Source organism: Marmota marmota, unplaced genomic scaffold (genome assembly GCF_001458135.2).
Source record: "Marmota marmota marmota unplaced genomic scaffold, marMar, whole genome shotgun sequence".
Taxonomy (NCBI): Eukaryota; Metazoa; Chordata; class Mammalia; order Rodentia; family Sciuridae; genus Marmota; species Marmota marmota.
In genome coordinates this window covers 21,353,162-21,376,881 of record NW_026000005.1, presented here as the reverse complement: position 1 = coordinate 21,376,881, position 23,720 = coordinate 21,353,162, and the positions used below count along the sequence as shown (strand labels likewise).

The 23,720-nt window shown below is 39.0% G+C and overlaps 1 protein-coding gene and 1 pseudogene across 1 annotated transcript in view; both read right to left on the bottom strand.

The window, feature by feature from the left end:
* Cdk15 (cyclin dependent kinase 15) overlaps positions 1–23,720 on the bottom strand; it is a 95,742-nt gene that overhangs the window by 47,703 nt on the left and 24,319 nt on the right. The window contains exons 7-8 of the mRNA XM_015481270.2: positions 13,970–14,093; positions 12,194–12,314 (exon numbers count right to left, since the gene is read on the bottom strand). Coding sequence (XP_015336756.1) covers positions 12,194–12,314; positions 13,970–14,093 — 245 coding nt within the window. The remainder of the gene's footprint in view (positions 1–12,193; positions 12,315–13,969; positions 14,094–23,720) is intronic.
* Positions 20,975–21,258, bottom strand: LOC125618333 (annotated as a pseudogene).

Sequence of the window (23,720 nt, the reverse complement as noted above, 5' to 3'; positions counted from 1 at the left end):
GCTTTGAACTCACCATCCTCCTGCCTCAGCCTCCAGAGTGGCTGGGATTATAGGTGTGAGCCACCGCACCCAGCTTGTTACACAATTTTTTTAATGACTTTACCTTCTACGCTGTTAAGATGGAGCACAAAATTATGTAAAATATATTAAATCTAGAACATTCAGGCCATTATACAAGTACTCCAAAAGTAACACAAGATATTTGTGTTATAGAGATAAAATAATAATATTTGGTTTATTGGTTGAAATGTTTCATAATCATTTCAAGGCAGGCAGAAATTTAACAAATCTGGAGTCTAAGTATATATATATATATATATATATATATATATATATACACACATACACATTTATATATAGATACATATGTGTATATGTGATATAAGAATGTGTGTATGTTTATATGTGTGTATATATGTACATATATGTTTTATATGGATATGAGAATAGATGTGGACATAAGAATATATATGTATATATAAATTCCTTAGCTGCTTTATTTTTTATTTACTTTTTAAATTTAAGAATATAAGCTGTGAGGCTATCATCCATTTTGCCCACTTCATACTAGGATTAAGCAAACATTTAAAATATTCTGAACACTGAAGTCTAGATAGGAAACTAGCTCTTTTTTCTCTTCTTTCTCTTTCTTTCTTTCTTTCTTTCTTTCTTTTTTTTTTTTTTTTTGGTACTAGGGATCCTTTACCACTGAGCTACATCCCTAGCTCTTTTCATTTTTTATTTTGAGACAGGGTCTTGCTCATTTGCTTCAGGCCTCACTAATTTGCTGACTGACTCCAACTTGCAATCCTCCTGCCTCAGCCTCCTGAGTTGCTGGGATTGCAGGGATACACCACTTCATCTGGCTTCTGCTTTGTTTTTTAAATCTTCATTCTGGTGGCTGTTCTTATCCTAGGCTTCTCAGTGGATTTCTGGTCTGGAGATACCCTTGGGATTGTTCATGTAGATGAAAAGGAACTTCACACACAAGGAGGAAAAAAGACCAGGTGGCATAAACAGTGAATCCTTCGGAAGGGAGAGATGCCCTGGGTCATTTTATTGCTCTAACTGTGGTACTTCAGTCAAGTTAGAGAAAACAACTTACATGTTTTCTACTCCTTCTGGCAATCTTCCTAACTTTTTCTCTATTCTAAGCATGAATAAAATCTTCCATAAGAGAGAAAAAGATTCCTCAAATTCCTCAGGCAATCCCTGGGGAGAAAACCATCTCAGGAGTTTTAAGGCTTTCAGAGATGCAAGGAGCATATAAAGATATATTGTTGGGAGAAATGAATCAGTATTTCATTTTAGTGCTGAACTTGATTCAGAATAGCATAATACATTGCAGGGACATGACATGTCCATTTGCTTTTCCTGGCCCGCATTTTTTATTTGCAAGTTTGCAGAGAGAAGCCTGACAGGACAGGAATCAGGAAGGGACAACTTTCCATAGTCTTAAAACTAGCAGCTGATGGCAGTCAGTACTCAATAGGGAAGCTGGTGTACCCAAATAAAGCCTCCTTTAAAACTCTACACTAGACTGCCATGAACCTTGAAGACAGTACACTGAGCAGAATGCCACACATGGAAGGACAAGTATTACATGATTCCATTTAGATGAGGTACCTGGAACAGTCAACTTCATAGAGACAGAAAGCAGAAGGAGAGAAAAGGGGAGGGAAGGGGAGGGAAGGGGGAGGTGCTGGGAATTGAAAAGGAGAAAACTATTATATGTATGTATATAAGTAGAATATGTCAAAACAAACCCCACTATTATGTATAACTATAATGCACTAAAAATAAAAAATAAAATAAATTTTACTCTAATACAAAAAAAAAGTAAAACAACAACATTGTAATCATTCTAAAAAAGTTTTTAGAATGAATTTAGAGTTTTTCTCACTGAAGTACCTCATGAACTCTTTTAAGGTCTGAAAAGGGGAAGGAGAGAGAAACAATGTGAAGTGCCTTTATTCTATTTCGTTATTTTTATGTGGTGCTGAGGGTCGAACCCAGCATCAGACATGTTAGGCAAGCGCTCTGCCACTGAGCCACAACCCGAGCCCTGTAGTCAACTGCTTTCTTTAAAAAGAGAAAAGCTCCAATGCTCACTCACTGACATTTGCCTCCTACAAAGTCATTTGGTTTGGACCTTATAGGTTTGCATGGTCTAGCAGAACAGGATTTTTCCTCCCCTTTCTTTCCTTTGTAGATTAGAGATCTTCTCCCTACTCACTTGCCCTCTTATCCATCTGAGAAGAAAAATTTTAAAAAAATTTAAATGGGAGTATAGAGGGAGAATCATAATGTAAATACTCAATTTCTAGCAATGGCTTTGAGGGTAAACAAATATAGTAAACTCCATGGAAAATGCCTGTTGATCTATTTCTATATTCCTGCTGAGAATGTAGCTCAGAGACCACTAGAATTCTCAGGGCCCTGGTTTAATCCCCAGTACCAGAAAAACAAACACTATTTCTATATATTTTTTTTAGTTTTATCATCAAACAATAATAATAGTGGGATGAATAAGAGTAATGACAATAATTTTAATTTTTGTTTTGTGTCATCATCCATGGTTAAATCCATGAAACACTTATCAAAGGAATAATGCATATCTTTATACATGCAATAACATGGTTTAAGGGAGATTTAAAGAACTGGCACAGGAGCTGAAGAAATTATTCAGAATGCAGCACAAAAGGTTCAGGAGATGGAGAATATGAAGGAAAGAAAAGAGATATGGATAATAGGTGATGGTCCAAAAATCTTTCATTGGAGCTCTAGAAAGAGAAGGCAGAGGTAGCGGAATAGAGGTGATATTTTTTTTTAAAAAAAGTAATTGATGAAAGGCATGAATTCATAAATGGAAGAAGGGCTATCTATATCAAGCAGGGTAAATGAAAAAAGTGCATACTAGACTCCTCATAGTGAAACTGCATAACAACAAAGGCAAAGAAAATTTTCTTTAAAACATCCAGAGAAAATGGGGATCTCAAGGTAAACACGCAACACCTGCAAAAGGAAGACTGAAAAGCTTAAAGCAAAATTCTCAGCAGCCACAATGGAAGACAAAGCAGGGTATTACCTCTTCAAAGTTCTGAGAGAAAATAACTGTCATCTAGAACTGCACCCCCAGAAAAACTGCCTGTGAAGGTGAAGGTTTACCATCAGAAAACAAAAGGGAGAGTTCGCCACCAACAGGCCTACACTAAAGAAAATTCTAAAAGACTGACCTTAGAAGAAAGAAAATTATTCCAAAAGTAACATCTAAAGTGCAGAAAGGAATAATGGACACTCTTAAATTTATTTGTACTTAATGAAAATAGCTTCAAAGTAAGTAAAGCAAAAATGAATAGAAGGCCAGGCACTGTAGTGCATGCCTGTAATCCCAGCAGCTCGGGAGGCTGAGACAGGAGAATTGAGAGTTAAAGCCAGCCTCAGGAAAAGTGAGGGGATAAGCAACTCAGTGAGACCCTGTCTCTAAATAAAATACAAAATAGGGCTGGAGAGGTGGCTCAGTGGTCAAGGGCCCCTGAGTTCAATCCCACTACCCGCCCCCACCCCCAAATGGATATAATTGTGGTAAACTGACAATACAGTGAATGATTTCAACATATCTCCATTGATAGGTTAAAGAGACAAAAATTACACAAAAAATATTTGGGTGATATGATTAACAATCTTAAATTTTTGGATATATTAAAAACCTGTACTTAAAAATTAAGGAATACTTTCTTCTCAAACATGCTTGAAATAATTACAAGCACTGATCATGTACTAAGTAGTGCTTCTTACACTATCTTTGGGGAAAGACCAAGTTTTTCACTTTTTGGTAACTCTTAATCTTGAATTTTTTTTTCCTTGTTGGGGATCAAATGTAGAGCCTCATGCATACTAGGCAAGCTCTCTACCACCGAGTTATATCCTCTACTCTGAAATAATCTCAAACTTACAGAAAAGATGTAAGAACAGAAAGAACTCCTTTATGTCTTTCAAACACAGTAAGCCATTGCCAGTGTTTTCCTGCTTCCATTTCATTTTACTTACCTAACTGTCCTGAAGCATTAGAGAGCAACTTGCAGCAATCATGACTCTTCACTTCTAAATGCTTATGTGTTTTTTTCTTTTGCCCCATAATTAATTAACCAATTATTATTATTTTCCCATGTTTTCTATCAGTGCTTATAATTATACATTACAATGGGACTCATTGTTACATATTTGTTCATGCATGTGATATAACAATATAATCTGGCTAATGTCATTCCCCGGTGTTTCTCTTTGCCCTCCCCTCCTCCTGGCCCCCATCCCTTTCTTCTATTCATCTCCCTTTTATTTCCATGAGACATCCTCCCCCAACCTTTATTTTTCTTTATCCTTTCCAGCTTCCTTAGGTGGGTTATTTTCTGAGAATACAAACATTGTCTTATATAAAACAGTACAATTACCACAATTAGGAATTTTAACATTAATCCCAAATCACTAATTCATAACCCATGTTTAAATTTCACCTATAGTCCCACTAATATTCTTTTTAAAATTAAATTATTTATTTATTCTAATTTGTTATATATGATGGCAGAATGCAATTCATTTCATATCACAGATATAGAGCACAATTTTTCAAGTCACTGATTGTACACAAAGTATTTTCACACCATTCGTGACTTCATACATGTACTCAGGGTAATGATATCAAACTCATTCCACCATCATTTCTAACCCCTTGTCCCCTCCTTTCCTCTCCCTCCCTTTTGCCCTATCTAAAGTTCCTCCATTCTTCCCATGCTTCCCGCCTCCCCCCATTGACATTTTGAGTCAGCCTCCTCATATCAAAGAAAACATTTGGCCTTTGTTTTTTGGGATTGGCTTGCTTCACTTAGCATTATATTCTCCAACTCCACCCATTTACCTGCAAATGCTATGATTTTATTCTCTTTTAATGCTGTATGTATACACAATGTTCCATTGTGTATATATACCAAAGTTTCCCTATCCTTTCATCTACTGAAGGACATCTGGGTTGGTTCCACAATTTAACTATTGTAAATTGTGCTGCTGTAAACATTGATGTGGCTGTGTTCTTGTAGTATGCTGTTTTTTAAGTCCTTTAGGTATAGACCGAGGAGTGGGATAGCTGGGTCAAATGGTGGTTCCATTTCAAGTTTTCCAAGGAATCTCCATACTGCTTTCCAGATTGGCTGCACCAATTTGCCGTTCCACCAGCAATGTATGAGTGTGCCTTTTTCTCCACATCTTCATCAACATTATTGTTGTTTGTATTCTTGATAGCTGCCATTCTAACTGTAGTGAGATGAAATCTTAGAGTATTTTTGATTTGCATTTCTAGAGATGTTGAACATTTTTTCATATGTTTGTTAATTGATTGTATATCCTCTTCTGAGAAGTGTCTTTTCAGTTCTTTGGCCCATTTATTGATTGGGTTATTTGTTTTTTGTTTTTTTTTTGGTATTAAGGTTTTTGAATGCTTTATATATCCTAGAGATCAGTGCTCTATCTGATGTATTTGTGGTAAAGATTTGTTCCCATCCTATAGGCTCTCTATTCACCTCACTGATTGTTTCTTTTGCTGAGAAGAAGCTTTTTAGTTTGAATCCATCCTACTTATTGATTCTTGGTTTTAATTCTTGTGCTATAAAAGTCTTATTAAGGAAGTTGGGGCCTAATCTGACATGATGAAGATCTGAGCCTACTTTTCTTCCATTAGGTGCAAGGTCTCTGATTTAATTTCTAGGTCCTTGGTCCACTTTGAGTTGAGTTTTGTGCATGGTGAGAGATAGGGGTTTAATTTCATTTTGTTACACATGGAATTCCAGTTTTCCCAGCACCATTTGTTAAACAAGCTATCTTTTCTCCAATGTACGTTTTTGGTGCCTTTGTCTAATATGACTGTAGTTATGTAGGTTAGTCTCTGTGTCCTCTATTCTGTACCATCAATCTACAGGTCTATTTTGGTGTCAATACCATGCTGTTTTTGTTACTATTGCTCTTTAGTATAGTTTAAGGTCTGGACTAGTAATGTCACCAGCTTCACTCTTCTTGCTAATAATTACTTTGGCTATTCTGGGTCTCTTATTTTTCCAGATGAATTTATCTATTTCTATGAGGAATGTCATTGGGATTTTGATTGGGATTGCATTGAATCTGTATAGTGCTTTTGGTAGTATGCTCATTCTAACAATATTAATTCTGCCTATCCAAGAACAAGGTAGAAGATCTTTCCATCTAGGGTCTTCTTTAATTCCTTTCTTTAGTTTTCATTGTAGAGGTCTTTCACCTCTTTCATTAAGTTTATTCCCAAGAATTTTTATTTATTTTTTTGAGGCTACTGTAAATGGGGTGGTTTTCCTAGTTTCTCTTTCAGAGGATTTGTCACTGATGTATAGAAATACCTTTGATTTATGGGTATTGATTTTATATCAAGCTACATTGCTGAATTCATTTATTAGTTCTAGGAGATTTCTGGTGGAATATTTTGGGTCTTCTAAGTATAGAATCATATCGTCTGCAAATAGTGATAATTTGAGTTCTTCTTTTCCTATGTATATCCCTTTAATTTCTTTCATCTGTCTAATTGCTCTGGCCAGTGTTTCAAGAACTATATTAAATAAAAGTGGTGAAAGAGGGCATCCTTGTCTTGTTCCAGGTTTTAGAGGGAATGCTTTCAATTTTTTTCCATTTAGAATGATGTTGGCCTGGAGCTTAGCATAGATAGCCTTTATGATGTTGAGGTATTTTCCTGATAACCCTAGTTTTTCTAGCATTTTGAACGCACTAATATTCTTTATAGCTCCATTTGCCCTAGGATCCTATCTAGCACTGTGCATTGCATTTAGTTGACATGTCTCTGTAGTTTCCTTTAATCTGGAACAGTCCCTCCATCTTTCTTTGCTTTCAAAACCTAACCCAAGGGGTGGTATGTAGCTCAGTGGTAGAGCACTTGCCTAGCATGTATGAAGTCCTGGGTTCATTACCTAGCACGGCCCTCCAAAAAAAGGGGGGGGGGCTTGACCTTCTAAAGAGTGTACCAGGCTGGCTACTTCTGTAGAATATTCTTAAATTGGATTTATCTCCTGTTTCCTTGTGATTAGATTCAGGCTATGTTTTTCGGGAATATCAAACAAATGATGTGGCATCCTTCTCAGAGCATAATGTTTGGAGGCACATAATGTCAGTAGTCTTATCATATTAACTTTCATTACTTAGGTAAGATGTTGCCTGCCACATTTCTCTCCAATAAGGTGACTATTTTTTTTCTTTGTAATTAAGTGATTTGAGAAGAGGTACTTTGAGACCATGTAAATATCTTACTGCTCATCAAAATTTCCCCCTCTAGTTTAGCATGGATGGTTCTTGTTTCAACTAATTACTCCCATACTGGTTATAAAATAGTGATTTTCCACCTCCATCATTTCTGCTTCAGTTATAAATTGGCATTCTACTGTAGGAAGGCGCCTCCCTTCTTATCCATCTAACTAGCTAGCTATCTTTAGCGTGGACACATGTATTCTACTCTCATCATTTACTTTAATATCCAAATTTCCCTAGATTTGGTCAATTGAAATCTCTTCAAACAGATTCCCCTGTCTTTTTTTGTTTTGGTAATGATGAGAATCAAACCCAAGACTTCTTGAATACTAGGCAAATAGTCTAGCCTGGAGATACATCCCCAGCCCTTCTATGTCCTTTTGACACACCCTCATCCTTTTGGATCACTTTGTAAGATGCTCCTGGCTACATAGTCTACCCAACTATTCCTCCAAATTGACATAGTTCTTTTTGATAGATAGTGGTAAAAGAAGTCAAGACTTGGGTAGTAAACCAATACTTAGGTAAAACTACTTTAATAAATAATTAATGCAATTAATAAAATATTTGTATTATTTTGATAAACATCCCCAGTGTCATCAAATACGAATCCTCTCTGAAGGACTCACCTCATTTAAGACCTCAAAGAAATCCCACAAATAAAATTCCAAAGCAAATTAACATCACTGTCAAAAACAACTAAACACACACGGGGGAAAACACACCATATATAAGAAACCATAAAATAGGCTTACAAGAACCTCTACTTGTTTTTTGTCTTATAGTACTGAATCCAGGGCCCCATACTACTCTACCACTGATCTACTTCCCCAATACTTTTTAATTTGTTTTGAGTCAGAGTCTTGCTGAGTTACCCAACTGGCCTGGAACTTGGGATCCTTCTGTCTCAGACTCTCTCAGGCTGTAACAGTGTGTACTTTTATATCTGGCTAAGAACCTTTATTTTAGATATGTAAGAACTTAGATTAAAAGAAAATTATAAAATTTTACCAAAAGTCACTAAAGAATAACTAACAAATGGAGAGATATAAAATGTTCAAAAACTGGAAGGCAATATCATGGGTGTTAATCTCAAAGTAGTCTATAAATTCCACATAATCCCAGTGAAAATCATATTAGGAATTTTTATGAAACTCGAAGTATTGAATCTAAACTTTATACAAAAAATCATCAGGACTTTTTTTTTGGATGGGGTTTTTGCTATGTTGACCATCTGGGCTCCAATCTGCAATCCTCTCGCCTCAGTCACCTGAGTAGTTGGGATTTTAGATATGTGATAATCAAGATACTCTTGAAGGAGGAGACGAAGTGGGTGAGGAGACTTTGTCCTATCAATTATTATTATAATGCTCTAGAAGATAGGACAGATAAATTGACCCCAGTGGACTAGAATAAAGAACCCAGAAACAAACTTATACATTTATGCAAACTTGATATATGAGAGATTTGGCATGGCATGTTACTGAAGAAGTGAGTGAGACAGTTTGGTTAACATACACAAAAGTCAATGCACCAAAGATTGAAAGTGCAAAGAAAAAACTTTATAACCTTTGATGGAGCATTGTATCTCAATCCTGTAATCCCAGCTACTCAGGAGATTGAGACAGGAAAAATGCAAACTCAAGACCAACCTGGGTAACTTAGTGAGACCCTATCTCAAAATAAAATAAAAAATTTTTAAAAAGGGCTGGAAATGTAGCTCACTGATAGAGTGCTTGCCTTTCCTGTGCAAATCCCAAGTGGTGTGCATGTGTGCACACACACATACACACACGTACACAACTGTTCAATCTTTAAAAGCATCTATTAGGTAATATCATCCTCACCTAAGGGAAGGAAGAGAGGAAGGAAGGAAGGACTTTTGAAATATGAAATTAAAAGGGATAAACAAAAGAAAAGATTAATAAGGTCATCAATATTAAAATTAAAAACTTTATCCAAAAGAATAACATTAAGATATGAAAACATAAGCCCTGAACTGGGAAAGGCTACTTGTTAGACACATAACTGATAAAAGATTAAAATCCAGAATATATGAAGAACTACTGTTAATCAACAAAGGAAGAGAGGGAAACAGAGAGACCAACAGCAAATGAACAAAAGACATGAACAAGTAAATCACAGAAAAGAAACATAATGGCAAATCATCCATGAAAAGATGCCCAACCTCATTAGTGATTAGGGACAAGCAAATTTAGATCACAACATGAAAACATTCTGTACACTTGATGAGCAAGAATTAAGAATTAAAAAAAAAATTGTTGTTGATGGACTTTTATTTTATTTGTTTGTTTGTTTATATGCAGTGCTAAGAATTGAACCCCAAGAATTAAGAATTCTGCTATTGCAAAGTTGTGCAGATATGAATCAGGGGCTACAATCCACTGCTGGGATATCAACTATTATAACCACTTATGAAAACAATGAAGCACTATTTTATAAAATTGAACATTTACATCCCCTGGGAGATAGCACATTTATCCCTAGATAAGTATCTTAGAAAAACCCTTAAAAATAAACACCAATTCTTTTCAAAATAGCAGGAACAAAACAAAATCAAAGTAAATAAAATGTTCAACAACAGGAAATAAAGTGTAGCTACATAAATCAATGTGGATGAATCCTAGAAACATTGCATGAGAACAAGAGCAAGATACAGAAGACTAAACAATGCAATCCCATTTTTATAAAAGCTCAAAAGCAGGTAAAATAAAATAACATTTTTAAGAATACAAATAAAATGTGAAGATACTATTTTTATTATTATTATTACTTTTTTTTTTTTTTTGGTACTAGGAATTGAACCCAGAGGCACTTTGCCACTGAGCCACATCCCCTGCCTTTTTAAAAAATATTTTATTTGGAGACAGGGTTTCATTAAACTGCTTAGGAACTTGCTAAATTGCTGAGGCTGGCTATGAACTCATGATCCTCCTCCTGCCTCAGCCTCCTGAGATGCTGGGATTACAGGCATGTGCCACTATGCCAGGTAAGATACTATTTTTAAAAGGGGTAAGAGAATAGGATCAAAAAATAAAATAAAACAAAATTCAGGAGGACACCGATCCAGTGGAGCAGCCAGTTGATGGAAAAGGTACACAAGTCAATATGGCAATATTAAGTTCTAGCTGTTATACAGGGTAGTAGGTTCATGCAGTTCACTTTATTATGCTTCTTAATCTGTGTCAGCTTTTTCAATCTTTATGCCACTGTCAATCGGGGCTGAATAAATCTTTGCTGTGGGGAGCTATCTTATGCATTGTAGGATATTTAGCAGTATCCCTGGTCTTTCTACCTACTAGATGCTGGTGGCAACCCACCCCACTGCACCCCATAAACACAGCCTTGACAACAACAACAAAAAAATGTCTCCAGGCATTGGCAAATGTTCCTTGGGGAGCAAAATTGCTCCTGGTTAAGAATTGCTGATCTACATATGTGTTCTCCATATGTTTGAGTGTTTTAAATATTCTATAATAAGAGCGAGTTTAAAATTGATGGGTAGAAGTTTCACTCTGTGAAACACAATAGGAAGACATCGTTATGAGCTGAGCATGCCTGAGCCTGTTGAAGGCCTTTGAAGTGACAGTGCAGAGCAGGGTAAGATGACAGTTTCAGAGGGGTTTGACTATCAGGTGATATTTCTAGAAATGGGACCAGATATCAAAAATCCATGACTCTAGATAAACTGGAGGAAATTTTCTGCAAACTTTTTCAATTTGTTGGGAAATCTAAAAGCTTACATCAGCCTTTTAGTGCACTGTTTAATTTTTAAAAAATATTGATTTTTAAAAACAAAGCCTGTGTTTATAGAAACCCTTTTTCTAAAGCCTCTTGAAAGAGGTCTGTGCATTTTATCACCTTCGAAGAGTTGACTGTCTAACTGTGGCCCTCAAATGATGGGCTACCTCCAGGAACAACACCCAGAGTGCATAACACCACTGAGGTCCCATTCTCTCCACATACTCCCTTGACCCAAGAGTCACCCTAACAATGTGGTTCTACTTATAGCATCTATCTATCAGGTCCTTATACTTGCACTACAGTTCCATTTAACCCCTGATGGGGAGAGCTTATGACCCTCATTTTTAAAATGAAGAAACACACAAAAGAAAGATATATGAGTTTTTCAAAATATTAGAATCAAGATTAATTGATTAGAAATAAAGCTGGGTATGGTGGCACATGCCTCTAATCTCAAGCAGCTTAGGAGGCTGAAGAAGGAGGATTGCAAGTTCAAAGCCAGTCTCAGCAACTTAGCGAGGTGTTAAGCAATTCAGTGAGATCCTGTCTTTATATCAAACATAAAAAAGGGCTGGGGGATCTGGCTCAGTGGTTAAGTGCCCCTGGGCACCCTCAAAAAAGAAAGAAACAGAATTGGCATGAATATCAGGCCTCCTGGTCTTAGTCTTCATGCCTTTCCCACCAGACTGTGCCCTATGTTTGGGCACTTGTGAGTGTGTGGGTGCAGTTGTGTGTGTTTGTATCTGTCTCTTTGGGGGGTTTATATGTGTTTTTCTGAGGACAAGATGTTAAGGAGAAAAGGCAAAAGACTGAAATGAGGAGCCAGGAGGAGGGGAGTGGTAGAAGGAATGTAGAATGCAGAAGATCCCTTGGGCAAGACCTCTCTGGATAGCAGTTTCTTTACCATAAAAACTCATAGACTGATTGCAAAAATCAAATGAGATAATGCATTCGAAACACCTAAGGTCTCTCTATATAAATGTTAGTGACTGTCCTTATTAGATCATTACTTGACATGTATTATAGATGATCAAGCAACCCTCATGGCTGGGTGACTCACATTTTCTTCAATTTCTCTGCATCAGCTAGCTCTTACCATATGTCCAGCTCAGAGGAGTATTCAGTGGCTCCCAGCAAAGCGTCAGGAGGCCGGTACCAGAGGGTCACAACTTCTGAAGAGTATGTCTGGCTAGGAATGGACTTGGCCCGAGCAAGACCTGCCCAAAGGAGGAAAATCATGGAACTCACTGTGGTGACCCTTCTGGGAGACACAATGATTCACTCTACTGGGAGAGTGTGTGAATGGCAGAGTAAACAGAATTTAAAAAATAACACACAAACTTTGGGGGATTTTAATAGAAGCACTCAACTCTCTTGACCCTTGATTCTCACCAAGAGGATTTCCCAAAGCTTGACTGCTTTGTAGCTGGGTATGGAATTCCTGGTAGCTAAGTGTGGTCAGGTGACCAAGTTCTCGCCCATATGATGTGAACAGAGATGATGTGTGAGCTTCTGAGTCATGTCCTCATGGAGGAGTGAAGTGTTCTGTCTCCTTTTTCTCTTTCTCTGAGCTGTGATGAGCCTGAAGTGGCAAACACCTTGAAATACACAACTGAGAAAATGTCATGGGAATGGTGGGGCTAAGGACACAAGAAGCCTCAGCGGAGACACCAGGGGCCACCATACAAGCTTGACTGTGTGGTTAGGACTCTTAGCTTCTAGCATGCTACACCTCTATAATTTGTGGTCTCTGCAACAGCAACCAAACTAACTGTGTTTAGGACTAATATGTCTACCCTCGATTTTTGCAGGAACCCCCAGTTTCATAGGTAAATGATAGGGACTGATGATCCAAATTATTTCATTTATTAGGACCTGAAATAATTTTCTCTCAAGCACTATTCTACAAAATGACAGTATTTTTGTCAGCTGCTTATTTCACATAATTATATGATTTGTAATTGGGAAAAAAAACTTAAAAGAGGAGTTCACTGTTGTAAAGAAGTAGTAAATGAATTTCTGTTAAATGCTTATGTGTCAAGATGAATGCTACTACCTCATAATAAAGTCCTGCAGCTACAGCACTACCATTTGACATTTGTCAAACAGAGAAGAGTGGTTCCTCCACTCTCATGGAATCAGTTTGTCAACAAGCATTTATTGAGCACCTAGTGTGGTACAGGGCAGTAGGGATAAAATGATAAGCAAATCTAATCCCAGCTGCCCTCATAATGCTTATGCTCTAGTGGAAGAGAAAAAGCTACATGTATGTACATTTGTGTATGGGCATGTGTGTATATTCGTGTGTACCTGTGTGTGTGTGTGTGTGTGTGCATGCATTGGTATGTGAATATAATTATGAACTGTGATAAATGCTAAAATGGAAAGATAATAGTGATACTCAGAGGAAATCTGTCACTTTGATGAGAACACAGTCACACTTCTGTAGATACTTAGGTGAGCAGGAAAAAGTGTCCATTCCTGCAAGAGTCCGTGCTGTAGTCTGGAGGTAACCTCTTTATCCTGGGATAACCTTGATCTATTCTAACAGAATTTGTAATATCCACTCAGATGTAGGGAAACCTACTGAGTAGAGTCTACTCTGCCAATGCCACTATATTAAAAAATGGCAGCAAGGGTGTAGGGGATGCCTAAGTTTTGGGGCATCTGACTAGATTTGGGCTTGACGGAATCCTAAGAAGCTGTTGATCTCCACTCTCTCTCTTGCCTCACACTTCCTGGATGGTAGTTATCTGATATCCTCATTGGGCATCTCCTTCCCAGCCCCCAAGTTTTCAAAGGCCAGGACTAGTCCATATACACAAAAGCATCATTGTTCACAGCCCAGAAAAAGACCTGAGGGGCGACTTACCGAAATCAGCCAGTTTGAGCTCTCCCAGGTGACTGATGAGCAAGTTCTGAGGTTTCAGGTCCCTGTGAAGGACGTGTTGGTGGTGGATGTACGCCAGGCCCCGCAAAAGTTGAAACATGAAAAGCTGGAAGGAATGAACACCAAACCTAAGGACATTTGAGCCACTATGTGTTGACTTCTCCTCTAAATCAAAAACAGGCATCTGAAAGAATATAGTGGAAGTGTCTCTTGAGAGAGAGAGAGAGAGAGAGAGAGAGAGAGAGAGAGAGAGAGAAAAGGACTTTACATTTATTCAGAGGGAGGAAAAAAGGATAAAGAAAATCTAGTAACTAGACCACATCCTAAACAAAGGTATTCTGGCTTCTCCTGACATCTCATTTCTTTGACACTGCAGGAATTACCCTTCCTTAAAAATATAAAGCCAAACTTTGAAGTTTCCCTTGGAACACTAGTTATTGATTTAGATGTGAAAGATATAATATTCCCCCCACCAATGAATTTGGCATATAAGATCAAAGTTGACCTGGAAATGATATTCTAAAGTTTTCAATTATGAAAGTTTTCCAGATTCTGATATGAAACCCTCTTTGAAACACAATGCAAGGAGACCTGGCTGGGAAATAGATCCTTCGATGATGTTAGGAAAGAAAGGAATCATTATCTTTTTAAACTTAATTTTAAAGTCTTAAATTCAAAGCTAAAAATCTATACATAGACCATTCTGCTGCTCCAGAATGAAGGCCTATTCATCACACTGCACCAAGCCTTCGGCAATTTGGGCAAATGAAGAGGAGACAGGCTGGATAAATGATAAGAGAATGAAGATCTACAGTGATTGAATCTGTTTGGGCTTACCCTATGAAACAAGAAGGAAGACATCTGTACTTCTTCACAAGGTTCTTCTCAATGTCCATTTCAGTTACAAGGTCCTCAACATAAAGAAGGGGAAAGTTCAGAAGCACACCATAGAATATTCATTACATTGTTGGCTGCTGAGAAGAAACAGGCTGCTTTTACCTATCCTGAGCTGAGAGCATCTAGATTTTGATTGGATTGTTGCCAGAGCTCATTAGCATAGTGTACCCTGACCTGGAATAGGGAACAGGAAAATGACCAGAACTTACTGGGACCTGAACGGGAGATGAGTTCTTGACAATATTGTCTACATCTGGATAAGAAGTCAGAAGGCTGATCCACCTATATCAAGAACCTTTGAGAGCAAATTCTCAAANATTGGGTTTCATTGTCACAGACACATATCAAATGGAGCAAAGATGTGAAGAGTCCACCTGCTTAGGATCTCCTCCATGCCTTCTTTTTCATAACAAAAAATGACAGAACCCAGAAACAGAGGGTAGAAAGAGCTGCAGAAGTATATAAAGATAGTCTAGAATTGATATATTTAATACTTTGTTTAGTAATCAAATTCATTTATAAAATATATATTTTCTAGTTGATTTCTAAGACTTGTCAAGACAAGAAGCATGAACTAACTCCATAAAGGACAGCAAAACTAAATGGACACATGAAGAGAATTCCAGTGTTCTCCTACATTACTCACGTCCTTCTCCCTCCTCCTCGCTGACTACACCTTTTAAAGGGATTCGATTCTGTCCGATTTATGTTTATTCTTTATGGCACCTAGCTCAGTGCCAAGTTCATAATATGTAAGAACTGTTTGCTTAGAAAAGTATCTTTGGGGACTGGGCATGTTGCTCAATGCTGAGGTGTATTTAGAACGCACAAGTCCTTGGGTTCAATCCTCAGTACCAAAGAATAAGAAAGAAAAGTCTGTACAATTAACATGGTCATGATTAGTTAGCCATATTTGAATGCCAGTACCTCCTCTTTGCTGAAGTGTGTTAATGCAAACAAATAAGTATTTTTAAAAATAGATGATTTTTTTTATTTGTAACAAACGCACATGATATAAAATTAAAAAGTAAAAAAGAAAAAAAAAATCTATACATAGTACAGATTAAGAAGGAAGAGAGACCAAGCGAAATGAACCCCCCTCCAAAAGAATCAAAAGAAAATAAGGAATCAATAGTAGGGAGAAGAAAGGAGAAAGAGTGGTGGTACTGGTGGAAAAAGCAAAAATTCATTCCAGGCCACAATTTTAAAATGTTTCACATGGAGGCCAGAGGTGCAGCTCAGTGGTAGAGTGCTTGCCTAGCATGCACGAAGCCCTGGGTTTCATCCTCAGCACTGAAAACAAATTTTTTTTCCCTTGTGATTGTGAAGCACAGAAACCAAAGACATTACTAAATTCCCATCGATGTAAAAGCTTACAAGGAAAAACTAATGTGTCTCTTGCTATTTTCCAGTGCCACTGGCAATGAGAATCCAAACACCAACATCAGTGTTTACAAAGATCTCTGCCAACTGGGAACATGTTCTAACAGTTTAGAAAAGAAAAGGCCAGGCCCAGCATTCCTGGGAACACAGGCAAAATGGCATCTGCAGAGGTGTGTGGATAAATCCACTTTTCTCGTGGCAATTTGAAAACTAGGAACTTCAGAGCTACTAGGAGCAGGGCTAACCTAACAATGACATGGAGACATTGGAGCCAAGTTAATGAGCAGCATGGTCCAACCAAAGCAGGAGACAGGCAAGCTTATATGCCAGTGTATCTGAATCTCTCTATATAATAGATATCTGGGGATATGGGTCTGTGGTAGAGCATTTGCCTGGCATGCTTAAGGCCCTGGGTTCATATCTAATACTGAAAAAAAAAGTTAGAAATTTCTTGGGCTGAGAATGTAGTTTAGTGCTGAAGCACTCATCTAGCATGTATGAGGCCCCCAGCACCACCACCCTCCAAATTTTTTTTTCATATGACTCTTTCTTCAAATGTTCACTGTTCCTATGAGTCTTTCCAACACTTTATGTTTCTGGTACCTCAATTTACCATTCACCAATAAGCTACCAAAGCACAAAATTCCTATGCTAACATTCAAAACTTCCAATTGGTATAAATAGAAATTTTCATAGACAAGACAATAAAAAGAAGCAATTTGAAATTTTAGGCAAAAGATAAGGTATCGTAGTATGCTCTTTCAATGAGAAGGGATGAAGGAAAGAGGGAGATGAAGACAGGTGAGAGACAGTAGATAGGAATATGGTGGCCAGAGAGCATTCCAGCCTTTGGAAGACAACTTGTCCTCAGTTTACAGATAAGAAAACCAGGACTCAGGAAACTTTAAAAATATGTCTAGAGCAGGGCACAGTGGGTGTATGCCTGTTATCCCAGCCACTGGGGAGGCCGAGGCAGGAGGATTGAAAGTTTGAGGCCATCCTAGCAAGACCCTGTCTCAAAATTTAAAAATAACAAGGACTGGAGATGTAGCTCAGTGGAAGAGTATGCTGAATTCCTCCAGTGCCAGGGAGAAAAAAAAATGTCTAGGAAGAGTCTAGAAACTAGACACAAGGCAAGGCACAGACTCAAATTCAGGACTGCCTGACTCCACTATACCAACCTGAGAAAAGACAGGAAATTAAAACATGACAAGAAGGAATGAGTCAGCTGGCTGAGTCAGAGACACAGCTTCTTGGTGGGTCAGCTTGAAATGCCTTTCATGTCCCAAGTGTAGACAGGTCTCACTAATTAGTTACACCCACCTCCTACCTTCTTGCTGCTCAGCGCCTTGCTTCTCTGCCTCTTCAGGTACCTCTAAGCATTGTAAATGGCAAAGCCCTGAGGCATCAAGGTATAGTATTTTGTAGCCACAATTCTTAAAACTGCAGTGTGTGCTGACTAAGCTCACCACCCACTCACTCTTTCATCCTTCACAACCTGGATTCTTCCTTCAACAATTACTCCATCATTGCTATCGCCAAATCCTATGGGGTTTTCTCAAAGTCAAGCCAGACCGTGGGCGACTCTTTCCAAAGAGACTTCCCATAGCCCACGGGTTAGACCTGTTTCCAACACAGTAAGGTTTGAGGGGAACAAAATAATTCCACTGGGCTAGTGCCATCTGGGCTAGAGTCCCTCAAAACCATAATTGAATCATTTAGCCTGCTATGTGCAGGGAAGCCTGCCTCCTGCCACTTATCAGGGTCCCTAGGACTCATACTAAAAATCTAAAAAAGAATGTCATTTTTGGGGGGGATGGGAAGTACCAGGGATTGAACTCAGAGGCACTCGACCATTGAGCCACATCCCCAGCCCTATTTTGTATTTTATTTACAGACAGGGTCTCACTGAGTTGCTTAGCAACCTTGCTGTTGCTGAGGCTGGCTTTGAACCCATGATCCTCCTGCCTCAGCCTCTTGAGCCTCTGGGGTTACAGGAATGCACCACAGTGCCCAGCAGCTATCATGTTTTGACATGGAGAGTGGCCCAAAGCTTCATGTATTGAAGGCTAGTCCCTAATACAGTGATGTTCAGATGTGGGGCTTTCGGGAAGTGATTGGATTACAAGGGCTCTGATCTTATCCATGGATTAATGGATTAATTGGATGGGCTCATAATTGAATGGACTACTGGGAGGTAGTGGAAACTATGGGAGGTGGGGGGCTACTTGGGGGAAGTGTGTCACTGGGGGCATGACCTGGAAGGGTATATTTTGTTCTAGATTTCTCTTTCTCTCTCTTTTCCCTGTTTCCATGAAGTGAGAAGCCTCTTCCACCACATTCTTCCACTATGATGTTCTGCATTACCACAGGCTCCCTGGCCAAAACAACAACACAAAAACCCCAAAGGCAAGTGACCATGGACTGAAACCCTGAGCCAAAAATCTTTCCTCCTCTGAATTGATTGTCCCAGGTGCTTTGTTACAGTGACACAAAGCTGACTAACAAAGGCAAATCACTAGGATTCCACCCTGTTTTTCTTGGTCACTTTTCAATATGTAAGTCTCTAACTATTGCCTTCTCTCCTATAACCTCATCTCCATATGGCTCTGCTTTTCCTGTCACCGAACCCAGTATCTGTTGCTCTTTTCTTTTCCGAACCATTTCATTCTTTACTCTTTACTCCTCAATCCTGGTTGCAAACACTCCAAAGACTAAGCTCTAATGATTTTTTTTCTGCCTCCTTTCCTTCAATGAGATGTGAGTTCACTGCTTCCTTGCATTATTCTCTAGTAGATGCTAGTTTTTCTTTACTTTTCATTTTTTTAGATTTATTATTGAATTTTTTCTTTTCTTTTTTTAATATGCTAGTTTTTCTACAACTTCCTCATAATTTTGATCACTAAAGGTAGGATATGCTACCTCTCCCTTCCCAATATCACTTCAAAACCATTACTTTTTCTAGGTATGGTGGCATTCACCTGTAATCCTAGCTACTTGAGAGGCTGAGGCAGGAAGATTGCAAATTCCAGGTCAGCCTGGTCAACTTAGCAAGACCCAGTCTCAAAATAAAATTTAAAAAAGAACTACAAATATAATTCAGTGGTAGAGGGACCCTGAGTTCCACCCCCAGTACCTCAAAAACAAACAAACAAACAACAGAAGCATTACTTCTCTACCCTTAATTTTAGGTATCTCTTAGATTTTCATGCGTTCAGCTAGTCTTCTTCTACCTCTCTTCACTGTCATCTAGTCAGTTCCTGTTCCCTGTCTATCACACTGAAGACGTGGTCATCTGAATCACAGCTGTTGCCTCAGGACATCAGTGCCCAGGAGAGTGAGTCTAGTCAATCTCCCCAGCATCCCCGATCTGCTTCTCAGGTCTACTGTGGCTACGGACTCCATGGTTACATGATGGATCTCGCCATCACATGAAACTGTCCTTTAAAATGTGAATTTCATTCCCTTATATAAAGGCTTTGACGGTGAGGCCTAGAAAGAGGTTTTCTACAAAAGGCCATGATCACCAATGCCTTTTGCCATGAAATCCAATAGATTCCTTTCATTTCTTATCTCTGCAGCGTTGGCATTGTTGACCATGTTTTCATTTGTAATACTCTCTCTCTCTTCCTGGTTCCCCAATCTCCTCATTTTCCTCCTGACTTTCTGGCTGTTCTTTTCATAGGTTCCACTTCTACTAATCTCTAATATGCTGATGTACCTTAGGGCTCTGTCCTTGACCTTCCTCTCTTATGGGTCTATATACTCTCCCTTCACCACCTTACCCATAGACAGGACTTCAGGGAACACCCATATTCTGACCATTTGAAACCTTTATCTCCAACTCTGATCTCTTTCCTGGCCTTTAGACTCACATGGCCTGATGTTCACCTGGACATCCCATCATCTCCTCACTCAGCAGGTCCAAACATCATTCACAGTACCTTCAATATCCATTGTCTTCCTATTCCTTTATCTCAGCAAATGGCACCACCATCTCCCTTAATACTCAAAGCCAGAACAGTTCTTTCCAACACTTCCTTTTCCTGTCAATGCTGGGTAGGTAGCTGATCACATATGGAGCCACTTCCCTCCACCATCACCTCACATGGCACCACCGTTGTGCTGATTAGCCTCACGGTCAAGGCTGAGACCTGGTAGGCACCAGCACTTAGGGAATGAGCAGAGGAAGAGAAGCCTACATACGGTGTGAGTGGGAGTTGGGGGTGGCACAGGTAGGATAAATCAAGGAGGATGTTGGGTCTGGATAATACAATATTTTTAAAGAGTATTTCCCTCCTTTCAATCACCACACTTGTTATCATCATGAGCTTTACAAAAAGAATATCTGAGTTTACTCCTTTCTTGTTTAAAACCATTTAATGGGTCCTCATGTGGCACAGAATGACACAGGCTCCTCCTCATTATCTCATCTTTACCCATCCCTAAGTCTGCTTACTTTAAACTCCAGCCTTACTGAATTAGCTTTGGTCTCAGGCCTGTTCCATGCCTTCTCTGGCATTCTGACATTTTCACTAGTGCCTCCATCCTGGGGAAATCATCCCCACTCCCACCTGCTTTGATTGGATTACTTTTTCCTTTTTGCCTCCATATACCCCCAATAAGTTCCTCTGCTTATTAGTGTATCCCTCACAGATCTACAAAGCCCTTGAAGCCAAGAGGATAATTCTTTCATTATAATTTATTTTATTTTACCATCTGGGAAGTTCCAGCCATCAGCAGTTCCAGTGCAATTTCAGGTGCAATTGGGAATTCAGGAATCTCAGTGGAGCTGTGTACACTTTTGATAGCACATGTGAAGGATCTCTCTAAAACTGACCTCAATGGTTTCATTTCTGGCAGACTGACTTGGGCCATCTTAGTGTACGTTCTCTTTTTACAACATATTCATGACCATCAGAAGATATCAATGTGACATAGATGGCATCAGGGTCTTCACCGCCACTATAGGTTTTCTCCTCTCTATCCATTACGTTTTTATAAAATTCAAATGCAGTTCCACAGGAACATTAGTAGTTTCTCTCAGTCCCCTGACCACTGATGTCACATCCCCTCAAACAATTGCAGCCCCAACTCCAGGACCTCCGAAGAGGATGATTTTTTAACTGTATTTCTTGTATTGGTGATACTCTCCACCATGCCCCTCTTGACTTCCATGACAAAGTATTTCTCAGGTTGTGTACATTCCTGAAAGCTGCTCCCTTTTGTCACTTGCTATCCTGTCCCTCTTCTCATCCTTAAACTGAAAGTTCCATCCTCAATCCTCTTCTCTTGATGCACTTTTGGTTATCTACTCTCCTTTTTTTTTTTGTACTGGAGATTGAACTCAGGGGCACTTGACCACTGAGCCACATCCCCAGCCCTATTTGATATTATTTAGAGATAGGGTCTCACTGAATTGCTTAGTGCTTCACTGTTGCTGAGGCTGGCTTTGAACCTGCAATCCTCCTGTCTCAGCCTCCTGACCTGCTGGGATTACAGGCATGCGCCACCATGTCTGCCTACTCTCCTGTCTTTTACTCCAAAATTCATGAGTTAACTACCATCAGATCTACATCTCCAGCTCACAGCTCCCTCCTGAGCACCAAGATCCTCCTCAATTGCCTGCTGCTCATTCCCTTTGGGTATCCCATCTCAACTGGACATGTCTTCACAGGACTCTTCTCCCTCCCCAAACCAACTTCTCCTATTTCTATTAATAAAGCTATAATTCTCCTTGTCAATCAAGTTCAAAATGATTTTGAACAGCCCCATCCTTTCCTTCCTTGTGCCCAGTTAGCCCTCAAGCCAAAAGTAAACTCTTCTTTATTGTTGTTTTTCACAGTTCTTTCCATTCTTACCATCACTACCATAATTTAGGCTTTATGACTTTTTACCTATATCCATGCCACCCAATGTTTGGTCCTTCACCAGCAGCATCTGTATCACTTTGGATTATGTCAGAAATGCAGAAACTCAGGCTTAACTTTAGACATACTGAATCAGATCCCCTGGTAACTTGTCTGCCAATAGAGTTTGAGAAGTGCTAGACTAGACCACATCCTAGATAACTCCTAACTGGAATCTCTGACTCTAGCCTCTGTTTCCTTTTCATCCATCCCACAGATCACAGTCCTAAACATTTCCTTCTGATTGTGTCATTCTCTCTGAACTCAAACCCCTGTAATGCCTATACTAAGGAATAAAGTCCATACCTCTGAGAAAATAAGGCTCTCAGCCACCTGATCTATTTCCCTAGACTGTATACCCTGCTTCACTAATATTCTCTGTATTTCAGGCCAACATAACAAAAAATGCAGTATGGCACTTATAGAAAAGAATCTTAACCAGGTGTCACTTTTAGTAACAGTAAGTCTGGTTCCATGAACTCAGGCATTATAGTGGTCCTCTCAAATTCTGGATCCCTTGTATGCAAAATAAGGAAGTCAGACCAGCCCTGTGCCTTGAAGCTTTGTTGACTGCAATCCACAGTAAGAAATACATACACATCCAGCATTTATCTCCATACATAAATATAAGTATGGTTACAACCAGAACAAAAGTTGCACAAAATAATATTTGCTCTAAGTGAAATGCATTATAATGTTTTCTATTCGCTTCTCATTCATTTTATTTTGTTTTTAAAATGCTGGTTGCTAATCACCAAATTGATTTTATGACCCACTCATTGGTAAGAACCTGTAGACTGAAAAACACTGTAGTGCTTCTAGCCCTAACAGGGCAGAACTCAGGGTCCCTCTTCCTTAAGCACATCCTTGACTTCCCACTCTGTGCCTTTTCTGAGAGCATTCCCTCCCCCAGGACCATCTTGTGCTATTCCAGCCTCTTCGAATGCAGTGCATCTTTTAAAGCTTGAAACTTTTCCAGAAGTCTTCTTTGCAAGTCTACAGTACCAGGTCTCATTTCTTACTTGGCATAATTCACAAATGTCCCACGGTAACACCAGTGTATATATCTTATCTGCTGTTTTTAGGTGCAAGGTCCTGAAGGTCAGGAATCATGCCTGTATCTTTTTATCATTGTCATCATTTTGGACAGTGTCTGGTTATGTAAGTCACTCAGACCTGAAAACCTGTCCTTCTCCGTTATCTTTCTTCTGCCTGGTCTTCTGTTTAATCAACGCTCCAGTTCCTTGGCCCTTCTATCCTCTACTGAGCAACTGCTTAGCTTCACTTCCTATCTTCAGTTTAGACACTGTCTAGAAGCTGCTGACCATCACTTTAGCAATCTCCTCATCTCCTCTTGCTTACCTGGCTTTTCTTTTCACGGGTCTGGTAAAACTAACTCTGGATCAGTCCAAATGTTTACTTTCTCCAATTGTCCTCCATTCAAATTGCTAAACACTGACATAAAAAAATAAATCCCATCGTCATGCAGATGAGTTAATGGACTTCATCCTTAGCAGAGTCCTCAACAGACTAGACATTCCTTC